We start from the raw sequence: 23,293 nt of genomic DNA on the forward strand, positions 1-23,293 counted from the left end.
GTTTCTTCCGACGTGCACGGTAGAAACGCGAAACTGAGAAGAGTGGGACGTGGTCGGAGGCTGGACCACGAGTAACACCACTTTTACCAGCCGTATTTTACGTTCAACGTCACCAACGTTAATCGATCTTCGCATACTCCGTCGTTTCATCTCTCACCTGGTTTCTCTCAATCTCGCGTAACCCCGTATTTTCAGTGGCGTTGCGATTCTTCTGTCGCAATTAGACCGTAACAACGTTGACGTATGGCTGAATTATACGCTAGAGCGATTGATTATTTGTACGTCACCGTGTCACGGAGAATTTCGGGATGCTTCTTTCGAAAGAGAAACTAAAGATAGAAGCAGAAACTGAAAGAGATCGTGACAAATAGGAAGAAAAGAAGGAACATCATCGATCAAAGAGGATAATCGAATAACTTCGTTCTCGTTTGAGAGTTCATTTATTTGGCAATACTTGACAAATATTACGATTGAACAGCGACAGCAGATTCAAATCAAAGGGGCAACAATTTCCCTCGACTTCTATTACTGTTTCCAATCTTACTTACGAGGGACCATCGATTTTTATACTTCGATTTTGTTCTCGTTTTAGGCATTCCTAATGTTTCAAGAAAATACAATTAATTAGCGTACGATTGAAACGACAAATCACGCGTAGCAACGATTTTTTGACTTTGAAATATTTTCCAACGACAGACGAGAGAACGCAACAGTGTTGTTAATCGATGTTACAATAATTGAAATTCTGTTACAATACGACTCGCTGGAATTCCATACGGATCGATCGAAACTCGAGCTGCGTTTCTATTACTTCTGTGTCTGTTCCCTTCTTCGTTTGTCTCTGTACATCGAAACGACAAAAATAAATTCAAGTTACGCCTCTGTGGCTCGTTGCTCGTTCCCACACCACACGAGTAATCGGTCGACGAGGATACGACGGTGACCGTGCCACGGCGGACATCGCGGCTTTATCGCGATATCGCGATCAAATTGGACGAGCTACCGAATTAAATTTCGCGATCGTAAATCTCGCGCGGTGGGCATCTCGTTATCTCTTGGTCGGATTTGACGAAGAAAAAGAATTCGGGCGACCGATCGTCCTCTCGCCGAGCAGAAGGAAGTTATTGGCCGACGATACACACCGTCTTACCGGCACGGTTGATAAAGGAGCTGCAGCGACGAAAGATTAACGCGCTGGTTAACGCGTATTTGCACCGGGTCTCTGACCCCTTCTTCGCGCCACGAAGCGTTTCCTATGTCGTCCAAATTGAATTAAAACGCGAGTGCATTTAACCATCGAACCACTTACACTGAATTTCTTAGACTTTACAGCGAGAAGTACTGGTCTATCCGAGTCAGTTGAGAGTCGCAGTACTGCGATCTTGAACTTTGCATGGAAAAATCGAACTTGTATACGAGACGACGCGTTACGAACGTATTACGTTTTAATCGATGATTAGACCGCGCACGTTTACGCATTTATGGCACATTTGAAAGTGAAGCATAATATTACGTGTATTTAAAAAAAATTGTTTCTAATGGTCCACTTTGTTATCCCTTTCTAGCGATCGATAACGTGATCCGAATCATTCGCGTTGCTGAAAATTTCCCAGTCTGTGAAATTTGTCTTATCTTAATAGTCCTAAAAAATTTGGTAACGCGAACGATGACCCGAGTGGCAGTTAGCGTGCTAATATTAAACAGGAATACAAACTTGTGGACGGAAGCGTAGGTAGCAATTGCTCGCAACTTTTGTTTCCATTTTGAAATTTCTCTCGTAAAAGGCCATATTTCTCGTTAATCGATCGTTCCACTGATCGGTGTTTCGATGATCCACGTGTAAACGATAATTTTGATAAACATGCTAATGTTCGCGAGGTAGAGTATACTTTCAACGATGTTGGAAGAAGAAGCGGATGGGAATCGACTTTTGCGATGGCAAAATTATACTTGTCGGAAAAGGCCGCGACCGGTTAACAAGAAAAAGTAGCATGAGACGCGGTCGTGATCGCCGGTTACGTTTGAGATGGCTGCAAAAAAGCGACGACTCGCTCGTGCCAGCGTTGAAGTCGGGAGAGAGTTATGTGACAAGCGACAGCCGTGTCTTTCTCGCGTGTTCGCGCTTCCTCGCATTCTTCCATCCGGGCGATCGACACGTCACGGCGGGGCAGAAAATAGGCCCGGGTAAAACGTTTGAAAAGGAAGCGGCCTGTTCCGCTTATTAAATCGTCCCTCGAACCGCTTTTTTCCCGCGATTTCTTATCGTCCACGCTGCTCGTGCGTCGTTGCGTAACTTCGAGCCGACCGCAAACGTCTCTCTATCGAAGTACAAATATTTGATCGATCGAGATATTCTTCGAATCGCGATTAATTACGCGCGTTTCTTCTTCGAATTAAGAAATCGGTGCCCTATCGCGCTATATCCGCTCCTTTCGCGATAACGATCTTCCGATCGCGCGTATCAGCGCAAAGATACAATGCGATTAATCTCCCGCCATTTTATAGATTCGTATAATACAATGGAACGCGTAATTGTACAAAGTGATTCGATCATTGATCAGAAAGTAAATCGTTTTCTTTTTCTTATTTAGAAGGATCAACGTCTCATCGAGATGTGACTCATCAGCGACGTGTACTGCCGGTTAGTGATCGTTTAATGGAATCGCACAGATGTTTATCGCTGTGGATAAATTTCAGAAGTTTCTCGGCATTCCTTCGCATTATCGAAGAATAGCCATTTGAGAAGTTTCACCTGATTCCTCGAGCTTTCAGTTTCTTTTCACAAAAATTTAATATAAGTTAGACTGGGTTAGAAGGCACTGGCAGGTATCGCAGTGGGCTGGAAGTATTCCCTTTCCGGAGGAATTCGCGAACGATTCTCCCGTGGTCAATATGAATCCTGTTTAGAACGACTTGATTTCTTCTTTGGCAAATCTTAATTCCGAAGATCAGATGGAATGTTCTTCTCGGATAGACGATGAGAACGTATAAAAGCGATTATTCGTAATATCGTTCTCTTCGAGATGTCACATCTGGGATAAAAGGCGAGAAATCTCTGCAGTCGATGGCTTTTGTTCACTGTATCGAAATAAAATGCACGAAGTATGCGAACAACCAGTTGCCCATCAACCATGAAAATTATGGTTTGCCTACGTGTTAAATCAAAATTAAACCACGACACGTGTGACAAATTTGTAGAAAGGGTTACAAGAATAGGAAACGATATAATTTACGAACATTTCGTCGAAAGGGGGTTTATAAATCGTACAGCTGGACCACGACCACCAACGATCATGTTCTCGTGAGCGTGAAACGTTCGGGAACGTGACCGTGTTGAACGTTCGAGTTCGTACGAAAGTCCTTGCGGGACGGGGTGACGAAAACTGACTGGTTCCGCCGCGGAGAAAGGAAGAAACAGCTCCGGTGGAGATTATTAGGCGGTCGACATAAAACGTGCTTAGGTGCGATTTAATATTTCCAGCTACGGGCATAAAATCTCCGGCGTATCGGGGACTCTCTCCATGAGAGTGGAAGGACGCGTAGGGACCACGAACTTCGCTCTTTATGCCGTTCCTTCTTTGTGACGCCGACATCTGGCGTCATCGAACGTCAACCTTCTTCTCGTTCCTTGTATTTTATACCCCTTCGTGTCGTAAAAAAAGCTCTCGACCTCCTTGGTCGCGCTATAGACGCGGCCTCTTTATTTGTGTTTTCAGCCCAGTTTCGGGATCGCGGGCCCCGAATTCATCGGTGACGCGTTCCAGATCATTTTCACCCGTTTAATATCTCAATTTCATTGTAAACATCGAGCCGGTGCGCTTTTATCCTCGTACGATACGAGATATCGTAGGCGCGCATCTTGCAAGGCAAATCGTTCGATCTCGCCTTTTGTAAGCTTCTACGGCTACGATCAACGTCCAATTTCTCGAGAATCTAATTAATTCGATCGTATAAATTTATTCGCCACAAACGGGGATGGCATAAGCAAGCGTAGATTCTAAAGTGAATTTTAACAATTATTCGCGTTTCTACAGATACCTTTCGATTCACGGAGTTGGTTCGTAAAATTCCATCCAACTCGAATAAAGTTTATCATTGGTAGAGATTTCCTGCAGAACGTAGGGGATAATCTTTGAAAGAAGGTTCATCGAACGCATTCGAGTCGTTCCCCGAACGTATTGTTCTTCTTTTTCCATTTGTCAGAAAATTTCATAAACGTGGAATGTAAAATTTGACCAAATTCAAAGGAATAGTTGTACGTAGATGTCGGAAATTTCTTGTGGAAGAAGGATCGACGAAAGAAGGTTCATCGAACGCGTTGAAATTGTTCTTCGAAGGTGACGAGAAGATTTCGTTTCGGTATAGCTCGCAATCATCGGGCAATCACCGCGAGGGGATAAAGAAAGAACGTTGGAAGAAGCTTTCGAGATGGGCGAGGGCGAATCGCTTGAAAAACGTCAACGATTCCTCCTGGAAGCTGTAGCTGGTCAAAGGAAGGCGAATGAACGCCAGGAAAACCTCATTCGGATTAGAGGTTGACCAGGGGCAGGGAGAGAGGAAGGGAAGCTTCTTCTCTTTCCACGAACCGATATCGTTCGAATAAAGCCGATTGATTTGGCCCCGATAATGGAAACTCACTGATTGTATCCTTCTCCTTTGCTATTAGGACGCCACTTTGTGTCTTTCTGCCTCGATACACGGCGAGACACCTTCCACAATTCTTGATAATATTTGGTACAAGTTAGGATACACGGTGCGGAATAAAATGATCGGATACATTTACGTGTTTGTACGTTGCACGTATTTAAAGAAAGAAAATGTACATTGTAAATAAACTATACGTCAGAATCAGCTAATCACTGTGCGAAACTCAATCTTTATCGTGGTTTTACCCGAGTAACTTGTTAATCTATCGAGTGTATAGGATTCCTAGCTCCCATTTGTTTGATCGATATAACAAAATCATACTTATAGTAGCAAGGCACTAGTTACTTCGAGTAACGTATTACGATACTAACGAGTACTATAATCTGGATATTTTCAATATTTTCGACATCTATAAAATCTATAAAAATTCTCATAAATGCATGAACATCGGCAGAGTCTGGTCGTATTACGTACCTCTTATAACTTTCGAGAATATATGAATGTTTATTAAATCGCTGGGAAGATCGTGAGATCTTCCTGGAAAGTCACACCATGTTCAGCGTAAACTGCAATTAACCGCGTCTCTGTGAAATCACGGACAAGGGTCGCCGCTACTATTGGCACAGCGTGTGATCGCTCGCGCGAGAAACTGGCAGCGGAGACAAAACCAGCTCGATATAAACGAATCCGGCTATTCCTTCGGATATACAAGAGGGCTGGTCCGCGTCACGCTTATTGCTTCTTTGCCGTTAGTACAAACAATCTGCGTTTCCTCGATATTTCAACCGGCATTGCGCGTAAGTTTCCGCGAATTCAGCTACCCCTGTCTTTCATTTTTCGGCGTATCGAATCCTCCACCGATTCTGGGTATTCTAATGACTTTACGAGCCATTTTGCGATCAAAGGAATCGAAAGCCTAAACCGACAGGTTTAAACGTAAATATCCCATTTTTCGTGGTTGTCCATTTACAATGTAGCGCGTGAGAGATTCAGGCTAATAATAAAATACGACGACGTAAATTTTATATCTATAGTCGTCGTCATTCATAATGCAATCATGAAAAAATGTATTTTTTTATACTTGGCGTACAGTCGTGCAGTAAGTTTTGTGAATGTGGGTGCGATCGATGTTTGAAAATTTCTCGTAGACAACGCTGTAGGTGGAAAAATTAGAAAATGTTGTTTCTTTATCGTATAATTCCCTACGTGTCGATGGGAACGCTATAATGTAGAATTTCAGATTTTCATTTGTCTTCGATCGTTAGCGTTGAAATTCGAGGTTGTTTTAAACAATTGAGAATCGTATTCTTGTACGCATAATTTCTCGTATTCTTGTTCTGTAGTCTTCGCATAGAAATAATTATATATATAGAAAATTTGTGTTTTATGTATTTAATTAGCGTCAAATGTACTCGAGCCAATTAATCGATGGAATCTGATATATTTCGACTATCGTCTAAGAAATATCACAGAATAGATGTCGTGGATGTCGTAGATGACCTACATGAATAGCAAAGGTCTACGCTCTCCAGCAATTCCCAACATTACGAAGGTTTATAGAAGCGTAACACGCTTTATATACGCTATTCTCATCGTAATCATAATAATTACCAGCGCTATCTTTAATGCCCTGAAAGAGGATAATGATAGCGGCGGCTATTACGACCGCTCGTATAAACCGCGATCTTGATATCTCCACGTTTCTTTCTTTTCCTTTGCTTCGAAGAAGATAGGTAACGTTTACAAGCATCATCCTTGCCGAAAAAGTTTTAACGAGAAACGCGGATTGATCAGAGATTCTCTTAAATAATCCAAGCACAGTCGCGAACAGAATTTTCTAATTGATCCAGTTGCTTCTAAACGCGTTTCGGAGTATACGAAATTTGAGGAATTTTCTTTAAAAAAGATCTCTTCTATTATTACGATCGTACACGATTCGATAAAATAATATAAAACAAAAAGCACTGCGCATCTGTCGTCTCCTTATAAAACGAAAGAAACTTTGAGACAACCTAATACGAACCCGGAATCAATTAGTCAAATCGTAATGAAATTTTCATTTACTCTTTCAACATGAAAAATTCATCCTTTCACGTAGCCAAGATATAATTGCCAAAACGTGACTCGCAAAGAAAGATTCGTTTCGCTGCGGTTAAATGCAGTGATGATTGTCATTCTATGATTACATTTCGAATGTTTTATATATATATTTGCATACGACGTGCACACTGTACATCTGTACACCTTTAAGATTCTCACAAAGGTAGATAAGAATACCCGTTCTGTGTAATTACGACTGCCAACAGCCAAATAGAATGGAAGCGAATTTTCATCGCGCTCACGGAGCTCCTTGGCAAGTATGAATCGACTCGCTTCCGTGTCAGAAGCAACGACTGGGCATAAAACGCGCGCGGGGCCGCGTGCAGCAACTCGTAAATCAACGAAACGGAAGAGGCGTTGTTTGCCTTCGCGAGGGTTATTATTTATCGATTCTTGACCGATCGACTTTTCCTGGCCACGGTGGCAAAAAGCGACGCGACTGGTTCGCCACCACGCTTCGTTAACCCTGATCCTCCGACCCTCCTCCACTCCGTGTTTCTCGCGACTCACTCGTGTCGGAATTGTCGTGTAACGCGTAAGTTGTAAACGCGTAAACTGTCTCGATTCTCTCGACTATCCCACGAAAATTGTTCGAATCGCGCGAAATCTGTTTGATCACGGACGACGAGACAAGATACGCGTGGGTTCGGTCGCGATTGTAAACTTTTTCCGGTTGATCACGTTCCATTCGATTTCGTTTTTCAAGGAATATGTAGATACCTGGAGGAACATCGTCGAGCAATGCCGCGAAAGCTGCGCTCTCGTTGAAATATCAACGAGGAATTTCTTGTCGTTGCACGTTCCATAAAGTACTCGACAGATATTAACTTGTAGAAACATTTTGTCTATGTCGAAACAACGTTGCATTTGGATATTGTTTCAATTTCAAAGCAACATTTGTTCTTTCGCAACGGATTATTCGGACGTATACGTAGCAGATGGTTTGTGCGAAGTTGCGGATGATGGATGGTGGAAGGAGGCTTGTTTGTTATTATTACGAATAAAAGAGGAAATGAAAAATGCGAGTTTGGCGAAGTCTTAAAGAACGTCGGAAATTCAGCAGCTCGCGACTTTTAAATACGCTGAAAAATGAGCACATACAACGGACGATCATGTTCGGGACTTTGTACCGATTTCGATTATACGATATTTACTTCAGGACATTGATCCTGTTGTAAGAAAAATTGACACGAGGTATAGATGCGACGTATCTCAAAGACGTATTGACATATCGTAACGGACAAACAAGTGTACATACTACTAATACAATCGTGTCAGCATCGACAAACTGTACACACCGAAGGAACATTTGTTTCTGTCGGTTGTTTCTCTTTGATGTTTCCCGCTTCGATCCGTAACAGGTAACAAGAAGCAACATTTTTTTTTTTTACTAACAATGATAGAAACACGGAGGAATACGGGATAACAGATATCGACGTTTTGAAGAAACGTGGAACACGAAGAAAAAGTTGGTCGTTGTTGGTTCGGCGGAGACACAGCTTAAGGAACATCGGCCAAGTGTTTGTTACAAAGTAGAACGACTGGACGCGGAACAAAATAGATGAAAACGAAGTCGAAGCGTAGATAAAGCATTCTAAGAAGCGCATCGACTCCGTCTTGACCTCGACAACAGACCACGAACGCATTATTTAAGGCTGCACCCGTTTCCGTTTCGCTCGAGACGCACCCTTATAAAAGCTTTTACGACCGGAAGTTGACCCCGTGTTCGCGGGGGCACAGCGAATAGGTATACGGGTGTCGGTGCGAAAACCAGGAGACTAAGCATCTAATTACATAGTCAAGCGAACGTAGCTGGCTGCTAGAATTTCCTCTTGTCAACCGCCTAAGCACTTTCGAATCTCATCCTTTCGTCGATGCAATCTTTCCTCGCTAGTCTTCTTTTATACGTTTCCAACAACTCCGTGAAAGACGATTGCAATCTGTCAAAGACACCGTGCAAACACGTTTCCTAGAGAAACGTTGGCAACGGTACGTTCTACCGTTATCGTTGTTCCTTATCAGCCGGAAGAGCAAGATATCTGAATCTTGGAGATGGTAGAAAGAGCCGCGCATCGATAATTACTCGTCGTAAAAGTAACGACGTGTGGCGTTGAAACGGCGCTCTCGTCTCTCGCGATTCGCTTTTCACTTGTTCGGCGAATTTTACGGTGACCTCTCTTCCGGATCGTGTTCGCGCTCGTAAACCCGGTCGCTCGATGAAGATCGCGAGTTCGTGTTTCCTTAGGCTATACATAGTTACCGCGGACGGGTGTTATAACGAATATCACAGCAGTCAAATACACCGACTACGAAAGTATTTAAACACTTGTCGCAGGAAACTTTTATTTGTATGCGTTGTGTGAGCTATTTTGAAATTTCATTGCCACTGTAACGAGACACGGCTGTCGCTGTTATATCGGTCAAATTTCAGATCGTATCAGAAACGTATATTTATCGCAAATATATATTTAATAAAAGATTAGTATACGCTTTGAATAGTCACATTGAGGATATAACGTAAAAGCGTTATCTAAGTATTAAATATTGAGATTTATCGATACAGTGGATAATTTGGACCGTTTAAATACTTTTATCGTCCCTGCCAAAATGATACAGCGAATAATATAATTTACTATGTATTTACTTCTGATTTACTGAAATTATTGGAAAGCGACGTTGTCCTTTGAAATGTGTGTTCCTAGTATCAGAGAACGCTTACACAGAAAGAAAGTTTATGAGAACCCGGAAGGCGGGTTACGAGACGTATCAATCGTGCGAATGTGTTTGCATCGCGATCGATAGATCGATGCAGGTGATAAATCGATCGACTGTCCCCATGGCAGAACGACTGAACGACGCGACGATGGGATGCTAACGATAGTTAATCGTCCGGACGATAAAAGCGCAACCGTATCGCGTGGTCGATGCGGAGGATCATCCCGTAGGACGTGGCGCTAGCAGCGGCGTGTACATCGATCATCTGAGCGGGTTGCGTCCCTCCTCTGCTCGCAGGGACGAAAGTAACCCGATCAACGTCGGCTGTATCAGGAATTATTATTCACCGGCCGTCAGTCGATGAGAAGGAGAGGGCGGGGCCGCGAAGCATGCATCATCGAGAGCAAATTCCGTTCGCCTCTCTTTATTTTACGGTAGTGAAGGATAGGGGAAAAGATACGTGGAAGAAGGAAGAGACGCGAAATTGTAAAAGCAAGAGCGAGAGAAAGACGAGAGCCGTTCTACCCGATCTTCACGTGGCTGCCGTCAGTCCGCTTAACTGTAGATCAATCAATATACGCTGGTTGAACCCTCGGACTCTGTTTTCTCTCCGTTGCTCCCTGGCCTCGGTCGGTTCGTTCCTCTTTCTCCGACCTTTTACCCCGTCCTCTCCCTCCGGCTGCCCCTAACGAGCTCATCGCTCGTGTAGCCAAAGAAAAAACACGAGAAAGTGGTACAAAATGGCCCTTGAGAAATGCCGTCCGTCCATCCGTTCGTTTGTCCAGCCGTTCGTTTCAACGCTGTTGCAAGGGTGGACGAGGTGGAGATCGAGCTAGGGCGTTGCCATGAACACACGATGGAATGTATGAATAAGTGGGCCGCGATACGCCGGCCATTTCGGAGAACGAACGCGTGTCTAATTTTCGTTCTTCGATCTTCCTCTATGAATCCACGATAACGTACAGCGCTGTTGGCGAGTTTCCAGTATGTTAGAACTTGAAGCTTCATCGGTGAACACATGTCTTATTCGTAAGAACGGCGTTTCACGGCATTGGAACTAATTAATCGTATATAGAAACGAAAGCTACTTTACTCTGAAGAGCAAAGAGCGGATCAAACTTTTAATCGCGATACACATGGATAAGTGTAAGAACATCTTCTGGTTTCGCGTAGGCTGCGATAAATAGCGTATACGATCAGGGAATTAATTATTGTTTTTTCGTTCATGCAAATTAAGAGTCCAAAGATTTGCAACAGCTATTGACAAGTGTTTCAAGACTGACATGACGAATTACCTCATTGACTATCCTCGTGGCAAAAGTTTTACATAAATTAGACGCAAATTCAGACAATTTGCTATCTAGAATTAGAATCGAAATTTCGGATTAAAGACGGAACGAATATAATAGGAAAGATACGCGTATCAGAATTGGTTGAAACAATGATCGTACCAGATACGAACACGAAGGAATTTAATCTATTACGTAAATGATTTTTATTGATTTTCGTGATTTTTATTACAAAATTCAATATTTATTTAAGACTCTACTTATCTTGTCTAATCTCTGCCTATCTTTACATAAGATTTCAAACGAGATAATAATTCTTGAAGATTCTAATAATTTCCCACTTGTTTCCAAAGTTCTGTATTCGTACTAATAGTTAGGAACGTAGGTGTATTTGTAAATTGTTTCGCGTCTATATCGCGCTTTGTCTATGAGCAAATCTTGCGATAATAGATAGATTTGGTATCGTAGGCGTTACCAATTGTAAGACACCTGTCCTTGCCAAACGTATAATACATACACGGTGGATAATAGACGCTGCACCGGAAACAGCTGTATTCACGTGTTAAATGTATACGTTCCTACTGTTGCGGATCATCTTTTTGAATAAGAAAAAGAAGAAAACGATTAACTAATGCGATATTGAAAGTCAGCACGATAATCAATAATCTTTTGTATCGAATAATAATGTATAGATCCTTGTATCCGTGTCGTATCTGCACATCGATTGGACTCTGCCACGGCAAAAAATTCTGGCGAGATCTCAGTTAATATTTTCTGTATTTTAATGGTTTCAAGGAAGTACTTATTAATTGCAACTGATTGCGTACAAATAGCCAAGCGTGATGTAACAATCATTGAAAAACGTCGATTCAAAATGCGCAGAGTTATAAATAATTTTGTCACCTTTGAACCATCGACGGAGTATTTCTTGTACATTTATATCCACGATTTCACGTTTTTAAAAGATTACGAAGAATTACAAACGATGCGTAACACATTTAGTTCGACCGTGTTGTCTCGTCAATTGTTAAATAATTCTCAAATTTCTCAATTACAAATGACGATAAAAGGCGGAGAAAAAGCGTGATAAAAATTCAACGATCAATTCCACGTTGTTAGAACCGTAGTCTTATTTCACAGCGAGATTAAACGTGCATTCTTTCGCCCTATTGAACATTTCAAAAATGCCAGGTGTAAAAAGTTTTGCAAACGTATCATCTATTCTCAAGAAGATTTGTATCTGTCAGGCTCAGCCACCAAGCGACATAGAAATTTGAAAATCAACGGAAATGTACTTGTCACGATCTTTTCATCTCGTATAATTTGCGAGTTATAAATCTGATTGGTACGTTTTCGTCTCTCGGAAACCATGTAATACGATGTACCAAACGAGAGAACTAGACGTAACAAACGATGATGCCGCGTATATTGATTATCACGCGTTTTAAAATTATTATTCGTGAGATCGTGAGATGCGGCTCACGTTTTGTTCAATAGAATTTATCTTCCGGGCAAATCTACGAGCGAACAGGGATAGGAAATTCGTTTAAAGAACTATTACCGCCCGTGCCAACAGCAACAACGACTTAAATATTGGGTCAGTTCATAAATTCGCGTGTCGGAAGCACGTGTTATCCGGACGATGATCCAAGGTAACATTCGACTCGTGTTCCTAGCCGTTGCTTCTATTAAGCGATCGTTTGTCTTAGTCTCTCTCTCTCTCTCTCTCTCTCTTTCTCTCTCTCTCTCTCTCTCTCTTTCTGGGACGATAGAACGAAACGCATGCTACGTAATTTCTAAAAGCGGAAATCGTTGGACCGTCGCGTTTCGCGCGGTTTATCCTCGACCAGTGACACTTGTGCAGCTGTCGCTTGAAAGAGATAAAGGAGTACGGAGATTGTTTGAAACGGTTTGACCGATCGAGAACACGGAGAATCAAGGGAAGTTAGAGTCATGCAAACGGCAATTACTTCCAATAGTTGTTCACCGGAGTTGATAGCCAGTGGAGAAAATGAAACGGTAATGGAAACGGTGCTTAAGGGGACAAAGGAAAACGTAGGCAAAAAAGGGCGCGAGAGACGAAGTTGGGTGGAAGATAGCTCGTATTATAAAAGCAATTAGAGGGTCCCGGATTAGATATAGCACATCGTACATAACAAATATGATAATACGGGCCCGCTAGCCCGAAGGGAATTTGGCTTTGCCTCGGTCGAGGGGGTTTCGGGTTATGAGGCAGGTTAAACGGAATCATTAATAATCGGAGCTAACTAATCTGCCTGTCGCTATGAGCACACTTGTTTCACTCCTGTTTTTATTAACCCGGCTCGAATAACATTTTATTCGTCGTGGAACAGGAAGGGTACGTGCATCGAGAAACCCGCGTATCGCGACAACGTGTGACGATCGACTAATGGATGAAAAATTATAGCGACGTAAGGCACGGTCGCGAACATTAAAATTAAAAAAGTGTTTCAATTCTTGCAGCTATCTTGCATTCGGTGTTTCGCATTTAATCACGTTATTACAATACTTTACTCTCTCTCTCTCTCTCTCTCTCTCTCTCATGATGCGTTTTTCAAGTGACACAACGTATTTTTTATAATAATAAGCTACTATATCGTTTTATGAAAAGCGAACCGAGACTTACGTCACTACGATTTTGACCCAGCCAATTTTTCATCGTGTCGATCGTCTTTTCTTTATCGTTTTGTAGCCAGTTCGAGAAAAGTAAAATACTCGACGAAATATCGCTATGCTAATATGTTCACCGTTTTCTACTTTCATTGTTTCAGCTCTATGAGATTAACGATGATCCAAAAAGAAAAGAGTTTCTGGATGACCTCTTCAGCTACATGCAGAAACGCGGTAAGTACTTTCTTGCAACTTGTTGTCGTAGATATCGTTACTATGTAAACACATACTTATATACGTACGTATACGTAGTGCTGACGTGCACAGACTAGAGACAGACAAATCGAAAAAAGCAAATGATAAAATGTATCGCGGTTCGAGGCAAACCGCGAAATGGCGCCGTGTTCGTTAAACGCGTCCCTCCGTCAGATCGCGTGGTTCTCTTCATTATCATCTGATTCGCGAATCGGTCCCGCGGTAATTAATTTTGCAAATATTTATCGTTCCGATCGACGTTCAAGGCCGATTCGTCTCCGGATCGACGAGAATGTTCGCGCGCAGCTCGACTTTTCGTCCGCACGGACGAAACCATCAGTCCTCGCATTTGTCTCCATCGCAGAGGCGAAGACGTATTGCGATCTCTTGGCAAGCGGTCGCGTTCCGTGCGAGCCTACGATCCTCTCATAATCCCGCGTGCACGTCCAACAAGGGGACGCCTCCGAATCCCGAAACGAATCTCCGGATTTAACCTTAGACCACCTACGCGTTGAATCGCCTGTTCCTTTTAAACCAACGTCTCGCTGTTACTCCGTTTTCGCTTCATTTTTCACAATTTTTCCATTTTGACATGTTGAACGCGATCGCCTCTGGTCGCCGTATAAAAATATATGCAGCTGTTACAAAAAAAATTGGCACGAAACTTCAGCGGTATATAGCGCTTATCAAAACACGCATAAGAGAGACTCGATAGAAATGGGCGCGAACGGCCGTAACGTCGAAGTTACGGGTTCATCGGCGAAGCAGAAAATATCTATTTATATAGGAAGAACATTTTCTCGAATGTTTCTTGATTTGTTATTTCTTTGGATAGCTTATGACAAGATTCTCTCAAACTTTTGTTTTTCTTTTTTACTTTATCGCAAGTTAAAAATACGTATCGATCTGGATCTTTCGCGATCTTGGGAATTACCTATCAATATTTTAGTCTCTCTTAGCCAGTGATGTATGGCACTGAACAAACACATTACCGTTGCGAATCTGTTGGATCGTGCTATTACAGACTATAGTTGAAAATATCTTACAGCTCGGAAACTGATGATATTTGAAGTCACGTTTATTAAGAATTTTCTCGCTTGTCTTAATAAATACGTATTCCTAAAATTTAACTTTTTAAAACATCCTGTATATCGATACATATCGTGCACATATCGTGTAATGGTATAAGATTAATTATCTTTTCTATCGATCATTTTATTTCGAAATAACGCACGATCCGTGTGAAAGTCATCTGTATTTGTAATGAACGCGTTGATGGATTCCTGCGAGAACTGAATGGAAAGCATGAATCGAAACGAAGCGGTATGTTGGTGAAAAATTAGTTGAAAATGTTTCGTCCGAGTGAAAATGATATCTACCTGGCTATATTTAACCCGCGCACCTGTCGACAGTCGCTGCATTGTCGCGCGACATTATTTGCATCGTCGCGCGAACTTCAGAAACCGTGCCAAGGTATTTAGAATTCGGTGAACATTCCGCGCGCTCGCGCTCGAGCTTCGAGCTTGCGTCACGATCGTGCCATACGATCTCATCTGAGCGCAACGAACTTTCCACGTTATTGTCCTCTATCGTCGCGCTCCTTAACCTATGTACGTGTTCTCGATACTCGATAGATACGTCGGAGATCATTTTTCACCCACATCTCATCCTGTGTAATTAATCTATTCACCGGCAGACAAATTTAAAGCGTCTCGCTATGGGCGCCAAGATTTTATTTTGGAGAAATCATGGAATTTTTACAATATCTATATTCTATTATACGAATATTATTATATAAAATTTTCGTTCATTTTTTCTAATAATTCCTAACTCAAACTTATTCCGTGACCAATTGCAATCAGTCTAAATTTGTAGCGTAAAGTACGAGATATCTCGTAGTCGGCAGTGAATGGGTCAATCCTTGGACATCAAACCTTGGTCATTGCAAATGTACTACGTTTCTGAAGTTTTTTTTTACGTCTTTACATTGATAAAGTCCAGAGGAGATGCTTCCTATATTAACACTTAGCCAACCGCGTGCCCCACAGCGAGCTATACGCTGTCCATCGCGCATTTTTCCAAGTATCGAAGACTAATGTTCATAACTTAAAAAACAAAGAAGTCTAAAAATTACTTAAATGATCAATTATATTTTGCGGTGATGATTTTATTTAACGATTTTACATATTGTTTATACAAAATATCGATTCAGAAGTGTATATTAAAGGTATGGAAAAATATAGGTAAAATTAAAATCATTAAAGATGACTAAAGATAGATAACACGACTCGAAGGTGAAATTAAAAATTCATAATGCATTTCAATATTCTTTTATATTCTGATATCTTCTGATTATAACTTTATTTAGTCATATCTGATAGTGTAACTTTTTAATTAATTTTAATACCACTACATTGGTGTGTTTTATTATATACCGTACTTTATAAAAGCAGAAAAAGTGGCACAATTAATTGGAGACAATCCCGAGTAAACAATAACTGGTAACAACAAAAAAAAAAGAAGAAAAACGCGTTGCCAAAGTCAAAAAGGGAGATCTCCCCTTTAAGTTGGCTAAGTGTTAACGTCACTCGATGCTATTTCAACAGTAGAGTGTGTATCTTGGATTCGGTTTTTATTAGACATCGTATAAACAATCGTATTGCTATATAGACAATTGTTTGAAAACAGACAACATCGAAAATGTCAGTGGAACGAGACATATAGCGATGAGCATATAAATAGCAACATTTTATTTTCATACCTCGTTTTAAACACGTATGTACAGTTTATTGTTAAGGTAATTTATTATGCTGGGAAATAGAACATTTTCAAGGTTATCAAGATTATTTGTATATCGCGTTTTGGATAAAAATTGGAATATCGTTATATTATTGGAATATATAAAAAATTATTATATACAATTGAAATATAAATATTGGAAACGTATAAAGAAATAACAATATCAATAAAATTGTCAAGAGCGTTTGAATGCATCAATTTGAGTTTTTGCGTACTTTTATTAACACGCTCGTCGTTGTATATATCGTGTGTACACTACCGTTTACGAACATTAGAACAGCGAATGCTTTTATACGAAACGTGATAACTAACTTGGATTATCGAAGGAATAACGAATCGACCAGAATTTTAACTTTATACAATTGCGATCCAATGTACGCAGCGAAAATTTGTTGCAACTACTTGCAACAGTTTATATACATAAGTGTGATAAACGAGCAAGAATGTTGAAGTTATCTAAGTTAAAGCTTATCGAACAATATTTAAACGAATTAAAATGATTCTTTATAATCTTAAATAAGGTTCGCAGTTTACATAGTTTCTCGTAAGTATCCTAATATTTATGAACGGCGACGTATTATTTATATTCTGAGTCATTCTGACCCAGCTTCGACGTCGCTAGAAAGTCCGATGTCCAAGAATTAACACGTTTACCACGATTAAAATATAGCTACCGTTGTGTATTATTTATATAGTTTTCATCGGAGAACCGTTTATTTGAAATCGCAATACGTATTTATTTTAACACATTTGTCGCCGTATTATTATTGTTATTCTCAAATCTTGTCATCGTGCAAACTTAAAGACGCGACAGCTACGTCAATAATATTGCCTGCAATTAGGATCTAATAATAACTAAGATAATTGAATGGATGCAACATATGCGTCAGTAGCAGCGAATGTGTTAAACACCGAGTTAAACAACGATAAGAGCAGCCACGAACTATTAGATAAATTAGAAAGTACACGCGATAAGGCTTACCGGGAAATTTCGACGAAATTGTGTCTGGGAAAAGGATGAATTTTGTCACCGCGGAAATTACCAGACGTTATTCACGGTATATACGCGAACGTCGGTTAAAGAAACGAAGCACACGTGCGACCCGCATCTCGTTTCCTGCACACGTGGATTCTCGGCAGACTTCGCGCCTAGCCGCATCCGAACGCCTCGTAAACGTCCACGTGGTTAAAAGGTTCGATAATACGTTGCATCTGCCTCCGTTAGGCGGGACAAAATTAGCTTCTAAGCTCGTCGAAACAACGGAACTGCAAAGTCTTTGTCCTTTGTCCGCTCTAGAGAAATAAATCCAGTTGATTCCGTCGTAGACAAAATTTCAATTTTCTTTTGGCGGTAATTTAATCCATTAAGCGCTAAGTATAGTGCGCGTGATAGCATACATTTTTCCCTGTGGTCTACCGTAACGCGTACTGGACAAACAACTAGATTTTTCATACTAAACATATGTTCCGTGAAGGTAGATTCTTTGATCGTTTGAACTGTCCAGTCGACAACCGAAACGGGAGAATTTTTACAGGGAGGCTGCGTAAAATTCAATTAAAATTCCATACAGATACGATGAAACGAGAGAAAGTCTCTAGAATTTACATTCGAATAATATGCTTAGTTTCTAGATCTAACGTTCCTTAAGCAAATTGCAAATTAACCAGGGGTTTTAAAAAAGGATCCGTATTCCAAAGCAGAGACATAAATTTTCGTACACGGATGATAGTTCGTCTGGCATCTTTCTTTACGAATCGAAAGATCGAATTATTCGGAAACGTTGTCGTTTTAGATTTAACTGGTCCATTTGTACTACCTTTGTATATGAAAATAATCTTTCCGTACGTTAATTCTTCTATGAATAACCGCCACGCGATAGAATTTAAAGAACAAAAGACCGTAGGTGTCTCTGATTTTCTGATAATAAGAAACCCGTTGACAAGACGAATGGAAGAATTAAGTACCAGTTGAAAGACCGGAAACACGAGCTTCTAATTTTAAACTTAGTGACCCGACCGTCAACAACCATTCGCGCAAAGCACCAAGCGTCTTCTGTTTCCTCCCTTTCGAACGATAATATTATCGCGTCTGTCCCCGTGAAATATTTGGAATAGATCGGATCTGCATCGTCGTACCTTCTGGTAAAATCAATTAAACAGGTTCTCGTGCACCGATGTTCACGAGAGTGGTGGAGCGATTAAACGTACAACAAAGAGCGTGTAGAGAGGGATGGGAAGAAATACGAGGGAGAGGGCAGGGTCGATCGTATTTCAGAAATTATATATCACACAGACAGAAGTGTGCATCGTTGCTAGTATAAATTTCCAATCACCGCCGATTGATAGTCCGATGATGCGATCTTTACGAGGTCGATTAAAATCGTGGTTCGAAAAAAGGGGTACGACGAACAGCGACCAGGGAATATAAAGGAGCGTATCAGGGGGAAGAAGCCCAAGCGAAAAGACCAGGGGGAACCACCCCCTGCGGGGCCCGTTATTGTGCCGACGCGAACAATGATTCGACGTTAACGCGATTCATAACACCTCGGCCACGTCTGTAGATATAAAAGACCATTCATCACATCCCGCTACATTAGTCGAGCCATCGACGATTCGTGTTTGTTATCGACTTACCCTTTCAGCCACGCAAACCCATCTCGTAGTTCGCGCGCGACGCCAATCAAATTGATTACCGTGAATCGTCTCGAATCGAACGAAACCTGTTAATTTGCCGAACTGTAAAATTTATTAAACCGTGAATGCCCCTGGTGTGATGTAAGTACGATTGACCGAAAGCTGACAGTTTCAAGATCGTATCGCGCTATACGTGGGTGGAAAGTTGGATAGTAAAATTCCGATTTATGTACGTACGTACATGTATGGATGGTTATTTATGAAAGGCTCGGTATGTTCTAGAAAGGATTGCTTTCATTCAAATAAATCGGCTATGTTATTGTGTTACTAATCTAGGCGTATAAAAATGATCGTCTTCGATATCAAATCTCCACTTCTTTCACCTTCTACGCTTTGCAAAATTCTAGGCTTCGACAAAGTTTACAAATATTCTGTAACATAAATCATCGTGTTTATAACTTTTTCAAGAATTTTTCCACGATACTAAATAAGGAAAAGAGATTGCAAATGAATAATTCGAATTTTTCCTATACTCTCTGGATCAAGATAGACGATGGAAACTTGGTATGAGATGTTATGTGTGTTATGTATGGTGTGTGTATGAGATATTCTCTTTCGATATGCATCGTATCGAACGATCCATCGCCAGATAAATTCGATTCGATTTAATTGGCTGCACCCTTTGTACAAAGATTTCTGCACTAACTGTAAATGACCAATTTGTAGATATTATCGTTTTAACTGGTACCGAAAATATACGTGTTCTATTTATAACACTGGACCATAGAAGACCATTTTATTACACTATAAATCAATCACACCTGTATATTCCTTCCACCAACCAGCTTTCCAACCACGAACAGTGCGTTGATTTGTCCGCTGAAGCAACTCCGGGCAGCAAAAGTACGAAGAACCGGGACACGGTCTTCCACTACTGGCAATAACGATGGGATTATCTTAATTAACGATCGTAAAGTTAATCATCGATAGAGAGTTTTAGTCCAGCATCTTTATCGTCGCGGCCACGAAAGGACACCGAGCAACCATTCCGCGAGCTACTTATCTCCGAATGACCTCTAAATTCAGCGAGGTACTTAATAGATATTACGAGCTCGTTTCGCAACAAAGTGTCCGTTTCGTTCGTATATCAAACGCGCCGACGAGCCGAAGCGGAACACACAAATTCGCATAAGCGGAACATAATTGACGACGATAAGTTCGGCCCGCGGGACGATATCCGTGGAACCGGTTCGTGTCTACCGACGACACCTTACAGATCTATTGAAACATCGTAGATTTATTTCAACGCCATTCTCGTTGACAGACTTTCGTTTCCTTTGTTTTAAGCGGCCACTTTGCCCTTTCGATAAAGTTGCGTAAGGTCTGACACGCGTGTAATAATGCGAATATATCGACGTCGATCTGTTCCCTCTCGCGAACATAGTAATACCCGAAGACACGTCTGGAATTTCGTATTTGTTATACTATCACGGAGAAGAATATCGGGAATCTTGCAACGCCGTCCCAAATAAATGATACGCGAAACGAAAGAACACGAATCGATGTTTCATTTTATGTAAATCGTACTTCGGGCGGATAATACGATTTTCTATACAATCTACAGGCGTATAAAATCTGGGGCAAACTGATATATTCATAAATTTACTACACGAAAAGTATTATTTTGAACGCGACGAGTACGACTGTTTCTTCGATTCAAACACTTCGGTTAATTTTACCATTGCCCTTTGTTACCAATGGCCCATACATCGTCGATAACAAGTCCTTAGCATTGGACGTGTTAATCGATCACATTGTTTCCCAACATGGACGAAATCGAATGGAGAGAACGAGACAAGGAGGATAGGAAGATCGGTGACGGTGGTTGTGGCGTCTATCGCGAGGGAAGGTTCCTTATTTATCGCGCGTATTGCTAGCACCTCTCCGGGGCCGACCGTTATAAATCTCAAGCCATTTAATATGCAAATCCCGGCACCTCCGACAGCCCGAGGACTCCTCTCGGTTGGTTTTTTTTTCATCGCGAACGAGTTTCAATCGCCGATGTAATTCATACTGCGGCGGACGACCGCGCGAGAGCAATGCCATTCTCTGTCGAATACGTTATTATCTTACTCCTCTGGGCCCCAGTATCCTCCGCACCCCGCGTCTTCCTCGTCCACGATGTTTCACGGGCCGGCCGGTTACGCGCCAACACTCCCACGAGAGCTGCCCCGCTTAATGATATCCGCTCAATTTCATCGAACACCGATAAGCCTTGCTCGATACAATATCTCTCGGGTATCGCGACCATTCTTTTTTCTTCTTCGATTCTTCTCTTCCAGCTGTGACGTACAGTGGCTTTATTTTATGGATTTACGAGGATCTAGCGAAGACGGCAGGAAATTGTTCGAACTTTAATCCTCTCGCACTTGACGCGTATCTGCTATATCGTACTTTAATCGCTTACCAATCAAGCAGTAGTTGTTATAAATCAATCGATTTAAACTTTGAAAATAGAATTCGGATCTAAGTTGAAGAAATAGCGACGAAAGAAATATCGAGCGAATCCTTGGAATTCTTTTGGATGGTCGCAATATGAAAAAACAGAAATCGGTAAAATGAAAGTAAAAGTACATTGTTTCGCATTCTGTAGATATATCTCTATCAAAATTTCTACGAAAGTTCTAAATACGAAACGTTTCAACCTACGTATACGCTTATTGGTTATCGTACCGATTCCATCGCCTGCGGTAAGACTCGATAAACTCGTCCGTCTGCATTCGCGAAGGATTTTTCAAACACGCGATATCCGACCGTTAATCGGGTTATTTGTGACGACAAAAATAACAATCGTCCGGTACGAACAACTCTGTCTCGAACGAAATATAACATATTCCGCGATGTATCGCAAAACTTTGGTAACTAGTTTACACGTACCATAGGACGAAAAAGATCAGAAGTCGCTGAACTTGATCGTTTAATTCGTTCCCTATGCACCGCTAATTACTCCATTCACTGGAAACTTGTTCGGACGTCGTAGACGTCACTTGGGAAGAACGTCTTCTTCGTTCACGTCGATTTCGATATCCCATATGCAACGACCTTTTCCTTTCGTTTCTATTCATTCGAACGATGCAAGACATCGTCGCGAACTTTCTCCTGGACTTGCAAGGATCGTCCATCTATCATCGAGACGCGAAACAGAAACGAGAGTCCGAGCGGCAATGCTCCAAGAGGGCAAAGAGGCGAGAGTGACTCTCGGTTGCAGAAGTGCATTGCACCGGGCGGGGTCGCGCGTCGCGTTACGACCGCCTCGAGAAAAATGCCTTTTTACGCGGCGCGGGTAACGCATTAGCGCTAAGGAACACGTGTTCGGCACGAACACTTTTCGTTACACACTTGTGAACGGAGCACGGCGTGCGTGCCGTCTGCGTACACAACGCAGTCTCGCATAGGTCTCACATAGGCCGCATGTTCGCTCTTTTCATCGGCCGATACTTTGTACTCGTTCGCGGATTACCGCGCTCAGCGTTTCAACAAAGAAATAGGAAAAAGAGCCGACCGTTTCCCTTTTCTTTGGCACACGTTCTATACATAGAAGTTGCGTGCCTGAATGGCGCCTGTTCTTACGCCAAGATTGGAGTTGGAATTCGGTTAGTACTCGTTTCTACGTTTTATTCGTTATTAGCGGATATAACTTCTAAGGTGAATTCAGCGCATGGCTGTAATAAAATATTTTTCTTAAGAATGCGCGTGGAAATTGGGCGACGTTGTTCGACAAGTAATAGATGGTCTTCTCCTGTTTCATCGATTTACACGTATTTTCCAATGCCTAGCTGCCAGTCAACCGTTGACTCGTGTTCATTTGGACGATAGTATCGATCGAATTTACCGCGAGGATTGAGGAGAGTCTTGCTTAGCGCAAAACGTTGGAGCGAACGAATGAAGAACAAAGATTTATCGGGAAAAAGTAGCGATGAACAAGGAAGACTTCGTTGCTATCGAAGAATACGAGGGCATTGTTTTACGTCAACGAAGATGACGATGAATAAAATTGAACATTTCTGTGTATTTCTATCCAATTTTCGCTATCATTGTTATATATCACTTTATTTCTATAATTGTTTTAAATCGAAACGTTACAAGAAGAACAGCGGAATTTGTATCCGCGTTAATTTATTTAGTTTATTAAATTAATATGTAGCTTTCGAACGATACACCCT

The 23,293-nt window shown here is 41.5% G+C and overlaps 1 protein-coding gene across 8 annotated transcripts in view; it reads left to right on the forward strand.

Moving 5' to 3' along the window:
* The window catches only part of LOC100748649 (protein dead ringer), a 139,541-nt gene that overhangs the window by 77,694 nt on the left and 38,554 nt on the right, over window positions 1-23,293 (forward strand). For all 8 annotated transcript variants that reach the window (XM_033321515.1, XM_033321517.1, XM_033321518.1 and 5 more), the window contains one exon: window positions 13,544-13,616. In XM_033321515.1, the coding sequence (XP_033177406.1) occupies window positions 13,544-13,616 (73 nt within the window). The remainder of the gene's footprint in view (window positions 1-13,543; window positions 13,617-23,293) is intronic.

The sequence above is a fragment of the Bombus impatiens genome, unplaced genomic scaffold (assembly GCF_000188095.3).
Source record: "Bombus impatiens unplaced genomic scaffold, BIMP_2.2 scf_0463, whole genome shotgun sequence".
NCBI lineage: Eukaryota > Metazoa > Arthropoda > Insecta > Hymenoptera > Apidae > Bombus > Bombus impatiens.